Source organism: Coptis chinensis, chromosome 1, assembly GCF_015680905.1.
Source record: "Coptis chinensis isolate HL-2020 chromosome 1, ASM1568090v1, whole genome shotgun sequence".
Lineage (NCBI taxonomy): Eukaryota > Viridiplantae > Streptophyta > Magnoliopsida > Ranunculales > Ranunculaceae > Coptis > Coptis chinensis.
In genome coordinates this window covers 11,490,690-11,496,689 of record NC_141456.1, presented here as the reverse complement: position 1 = coordinate 11,496,689, position 6,000 = coordinate 11,490,690, and the positions used below count along the sequence as shown (strand labels likewise).

Genomic DNA, 6,000 nt, shown 5'->3' with positions numbered 1-6,000 from the left:
ATCCTAATGCTAAGGTATATATGTATTATATTGATATATACAATATTTGTTTTCTGTCGTACGCTAATTTTGTTATGTACAGGTTATTAGGTTATTAAAAAACAATTGCATGAGAACCACCAAGTCCAATTAGCTCAAGAGATTGTCGTGACACCTTCACAGTTAACTCTTGGAGTCAGTCCCACCAATGCTTTCTTACCTTCGCAACTTTCTAGGCGCAAGTTGGCCCAACACACAAGAAGAGAGAGAGAGCGCATAAGTGCTAATACGTCAACCTTAGAAAAATGTTCGCATCAAGTCCAATCAGCTCATGGGGAGGTGGTGACACCTCCACAGTCAACTATTACTGTTAGTCCGACCAATGCTAAGGTATGTATTATATTTTCACAATATATGCAATATTTGTTACGTTCATTTGTGATGTCTTTATTGTTTTATCAAATACAAAATACAGGTTGTCAACAAACAGTTGCAAGAGAACCATCAAGTCCAATCCGCTCAAGAGGTTGTCGTCACACCTCCACAGTTAACTCTTGAATTCAGTCCAACCAATGTTTTCATACCTTCCCAGCTTTCTAACCGCAAGTTAGCCCAATGCACACGAAGAGATATAGAACGCAAAAGTGCTAATTCGTCAGCCTCAAGCTTGAGGAAACACACTCAAAAAGTGCCTTCCGATCGAACATTGGCACAATGGACAAGAAGAGAAAGACAACGAGCTCAAAATGTGGCATTAAATGTCACTACTCCACTTCCTATTAGTGTTTCTGAATCAAGAGAATTCCCCTTAGTAACAAGTTTTAGGGTGAGGAGCAAAAGAAAGCAAAGGGTCAATGATGATTTGACTATAATTAAAAAGAAGCGGACTAGGAGAAACTTAGCATCAAACTTTCAGAATATTCCAGCGGTGTCTCACACGTAAATTCATTTATCTGTCTATTTTTTTTTAGTTTGTTTTTTTTTCTCGATCAAAAATATTATCTCGACATACTTTTTATTTCTTTCCGACTTAACAATTTTTAGCAATGTTACGACTCATCTAGAGGAATCTTTCTCGATATGCATATTCACTCCCGACATTATCTTGGAAAGATGGATGTGGCATGTCCCTTCCGTAAAAGCAGCGACCTTTGGATGGATGAAAGACTTGCAAATTCATCGCTTAGTAGACCTCTTTTTGGGACGTGTTGCAAACAAGGAAAAGTCAGTCTTCCTTTACTTAGTCCATTGCCTCATGCGATTCAAGATCTATATGATGGTAGTGACGCCAAAGCCAGGTCTTTTAGACAACATCTTCGTCAGTATAACTTGGCTAATGCATTTACCAGTCTCGGTTGTCAACCGGATGACCGAATATTCAGCGGTAGCGGTCCTATTCCATTCACCGTTCATGGTGAGTTACGCCATCAAATTGGATCGTTACTACCCGAACCTGAGAAAGATCCGACTTATGCTCAACTCTATGTTTATAACCCAGCCAACCCTTGATGTGCGTCATCGCCGAAATCCAGAATTGAGACGTGATGTTTTAGATGTCATTCGAGTAGTATAATCGCCGGATTGTAATAGATTTGCTGAAAAATTTCGTCAGGCATATGATATATTGAGTGCTCGCACAACTGAGGAAAATGACATGGCAGCTTATCTCCATTATAATACATCTACTGACCGACGTCGATACAATCTTCCTTCAGCAAATGAAATTGCAGTTGTTATACCTGGGGATGGAACTAAATCAGAAGCACAAAAGATATCATTCTTCATTATAGATCAGGCAATGCACTGAAGCAGATTGATGAATGTAATCCCGCTTATCTACCCCTGCATTATCCTTTGTTTTTTCCTCGGGGTGAGCTTGGATGGTCAACCGAAATGAAACTTTATGATGTCAATGATGACGATTCGAGGCGATTGACTCAAATGGCGTTTTATGCATATCGTTTGTTTGAACGTCATACTGAATATTCAGCAATACTCCGTGGTGGAAAATTATTTCAGGAGCTTCTGTGTGATGCTTGGGCTTCTACTGAGCAAAATCGGCTATACTATCATTATACCCACCAAAAGGATCTTCGTGCTGAAGTGTACATGAGTTTGACAGATTTAGCTGAGGATACGGATCCTGATCAGGTTGGTCAGCGGTTTATTTTGCCATCATCGTTCATTGGAAGTCCAAGGTACATGTATGAGATCTTTCAAGACTCAATGGCTATAACACGTTACAATAAGCATCCAGATATATTCATTACGATGACAGCTAATCCTCACTGGCCAGAAGTGCAAGAACCCCTTTTAGAGAACCAAAATGCATTTGATCGACCTGATGTTCTTGCCCGTGTTTTCGAACTGAAGAGAAGAGCTTTAATGAAATTTATCAAGAAGAAAAATGTGTTTGGCCGTGAAGTAGCTCATGTGTACACCATTGAATTTCAGAAGCGTGGCCTCCCGCACATACATGCACTCTTTTTCCTCAAGCATGAAGATAAAATTCGTACCGCAACCCAAATTGATCGAATTATATCTGCAGAATTTCCCGACCCAGATAAGGATCCCTTGCTCTTGATACAATAAAAAGTTGTATGATCCATGGACCGTGTGGTGTTAAAAATATGAACTCACCGTGTATGGAAAATGGCAAGTGCACAAAGCATTTTCCACATGAGTTTAAAGATGCGACAACCATACAAAAAGACGGTTATCCACTTTATATGCGTCGCAACACGGGACGTGTCTATATGATGAAAGACAAAGAGGTTGACAATAGGAACGTTGTCCCATATAATCCACAGTTGGTGAGGATGTTTAATTGTCACATTAATGTCGAAGTATGTGCGGGATTGCAATGTGTTAAGTACATCCACAAGTACATCTACAAGGGCAATGACAGAACAATAATGGTGTTGGACGGCGGAAATGAGATTAAACAGTACATTGATGCCAGATATATTGGACCACCAGAAGTAGCTTGGCGGCTATTTGGGTTTTCCTTACATGAAGAGTTTCCAACTGTTGTAAGGTTATCTCTTCACTTGCCAGGTATTTAACACCTAATTAAACAAATTTCATCAATATACTATTAAGTTATCTTTGGAATGCCATACTATTAAGTTATGATTTGTTGCGGTATGCATCATGTTGTGTTCAACCCTAAGGAACCGATGGAGAATATTCTTGAGAGGCTTAAACAACAAAAGTCGAAGTCTCATGCATTCTTATTTGTTGTGCTTCAAATCCAGATGCTCGGCCCTATACTTACCAAGAATTTCCCGAGCATTTTGTTTGGCACAAAACAGATATGGTATGGACTAAAAGAAGTAGTGGTTATGCTATTGGCAGGATGTATTTTGCCAAGCCCAACGAGGGAGAGAGGTTTTACTTGCGTCTACTATTGACCATTGTAAAGGACCCAACATCATTTGAGGATCTACGCAAATTTAAAGGTATTCCTCATCTAACATTCAAGGCTGCATGTGTTGCATGTGGACTTCTTGAAGATGATGGAGAGTGGATACATTGTTTAGAAGAAACGGCGATAATGAATACTGGATATCAGCTAAGGAGATTGTTCGGCATTATTCTATTGGAATGAAATCCAGTGCAACCACATTTGTTGTGGGATAGATTTTCAACAAGTATATGCGACGACTTGGCGCACAAATTACGAACTATCTTCAACATTCCTAATCCATCAAAAGAGCAGGTGACAGATATTATATTAATGCCTCCTTCATGTAGCCTATATTATATTATTAATACACAATTTTCCTGCAGGTGACAGATTACGGGTTGCATCTATTGGAGCAGTTTCTCATGGAATCTAAAAACAAAACTCTAGAAAACTTTCCTCCAATGCCCTGACCACTCAAAAAATGGAACAAATGGATTGGAAATAGACTAATTTGGGAGCAACGCCAACTCCAGTTTGATTTACAAGATGAACAAATCAACCGTAACATTGATCGTCTTAACAATGAGCAACGCCATGCGTTTGATACCATGGTTGATTCAGTCATGCAAAATGCAGGGGGAATTTTCTTCTTAAATGGAGCTGCAGGTACAGGAAAGACATTTGTGTATAATACGATTGCAGCTAAATGTCGTCATCTAGGACATATTGTGATTGTAGTTGCTTCATCTGGTATTGCGTCGCTTTTATTAGATGGTGGTAGAACAGCTCATTCAACTTTTTCTATTCCTTTTGATGTATTGGAGAACTCTATGTGCGGCTTCAAAAAGGATTCGCTCCAAGCAGGTCTGTTTAAAGAAACAAAATTGATAATTTGGGATGAAGTCTCGATGCAGCATAGGTTTTGTATTGAAGCAGTCGACCGTTTACTCTGGGATGTTTATAACAATGAAAGACCATTTGATGGAATCACTGTTGTTCTAGGCGGTGACTTCCGACAAATTCTGCCAGTTGTACCACAAGGTGAACGTGAGGATATTGTAGGTGCATCACTGAAAAGGTCTTTGCTCTGGAAACACGTCAATGTTTTATCTTTGGTGCAAAATATGAGATTAGACAGTGACTTGCTAGAGAACGTGTTGTTCTCTAATTTCTTGATCGAGGTATTACTTAATTTCTTGAAAAAAATAATGTTTTTTGCTGACCATTTTAAATTATACACAATCACTCATCTCATATGCTCTCATTTGAAATTTTCAGGTTGGAATAAAACCAGAAGAAAGTGTTCAATTGCCGCCGGAGATTCAAAATTGTAGCAATCTTCATGACTTGCTAAATAATGTATATCCCGATCTAAGTGAGCAGTATGAAGCTGACCCAAACTATTTGACCAAGCGGACTATCCTTTCAGCACGCAACGATGATGTTAACACTATAAATGCTAATGCACTAGATACGTTTCCGGGAAGAAATTGTTTGCTTAGGTGTCGACAAAGTTAGGCCGGTGTTGTTGTTAGTAGTAACGCAAATAGCTATCCAACAGAGTACTTGAACTCACTCGATCCTTCTAGGTTGCCTCCATTCAAGCTTATGCTCAAGAAGGGATGCCCAGTAATGTTGCTGAGAAATATAGCGCCAACAGATGGACTTTGTAACAAAGACTACCGATGATTGTGTGCACAAAGCCACACGTGGTGCAAGTTCTAATCTTAACTGGAGAAAAAGCAGGGAATGTACGCTTTATCCCGAGAATATCATTAACGCCTTCAACCAATGAAATACTATTTCAAATGACCAGACGACAGTTTTCGATTCGATTGTCGTTTCCAATGACGATAAACAAATCACAAGGACAGTCTGTTAAGTACGTTGGTATTGATTTGTGAAACCCGGTGTTTAGCCATGGTCAATTATATGTGGCGTTATCAAGATGCACTTCTTCAAAACGAATCAGTGTCATCCTCCCTCCTAATTCTTCAAACCACACAACTAATATCGTGTATCCTGAAGTCCTGCTTTAGTTTGAGAGAAGGTATATTTCGTAACTTTTGAGCTTTAAAATTTATACAAAATTACTTCTAAAGTTATTAATATTTTTCTTGCGGTGGAATTATCTTATTATGCCGCATCATTAGCGACTTTGAAGGTAATTAACATACTACGACAAGCATAACTATTTACATTCATTCTTTGTTCAAGGTTTTCAGTGACATCCTTTTCTTTGAGGCCAAACTCTTCAATAAACTTCTTCATATTGTCGTTTTAGTTTGAATAGAGGCCAAACTCATGCAAAGCAACTGGAAATGTGGCCTACTATATATGGAGAAAACTGCGCAGACAAGTGGGGAAGCATAGAATGGGTGATGAGTGGCATGAGAAGTGGTGGGAACATTCACGATGCCTGCCTCGGCCAAGCTGAGAACATTACTATACATTCGTATTGTAAAAATGTCATTCAAGTTAGATAAATTCTGTACGATTATTTGGAAACATATGCAATTTTTTATCGCCTCCACGAAGACTAGATGTAATTTTTACATCCATTATGACTTGAGTGGCATAGCCACGGGTTAAATTCTAGTATATATATATAT

The 6,000-nt window shown here is 38.9% G+C and overlaps 2 protein-coding genes across 2 annotated transcripts; both read left to right on the top strand.

The window, feature by feature from the left end:
- The first annotated feature begins 1,092 nt into the window (after positions 1-1,092).
- LOC147522129 (uncharacterized) lies at positions 1,093-1,488 on the top strand. The gene has a single exon (XM_086567215.1). The coding sequence runs from the start codon at positions 1,093-1,095 to the stop codon at positions 1,486-1,488; it is 396 nt and encodes a 131-aa protein (XP_086423341.1).
- A 432-nt stretch (positions 1,489-1,920) lies between these two features.
- Positions 1,921-2,571, top strand: LOC147522128 (uncharacterized). Its single transcript, XM_086567208.1, has one exon. It carries the CDS (start codon positions 1,921-1,923, stop codon positions 2,569-2,571), a length of 651 nt encoding a protein of 216 aa, XP_086423334.1.
- Positions 2,572-6,000: the final 3,429 nt, after the last annotated feature.

What these genes read in the sequence shown, in the direction of transcription:
- LOC147522129 (XM_086567215.1), top strand. Translation starts at nt 1,093, where the DNA reads ATGGATGTGGCATGTCCCTTCCGTAAAAGCAGCGACCTTTGGATGGAT.
- LOC147522128 (XM_086567208.1), top strand. Translation starts at nt 1,921, where the DNA reads ATGGCGTTTTATGCATATCGTTTGTTTGAACGTCATACTGAATATTCA.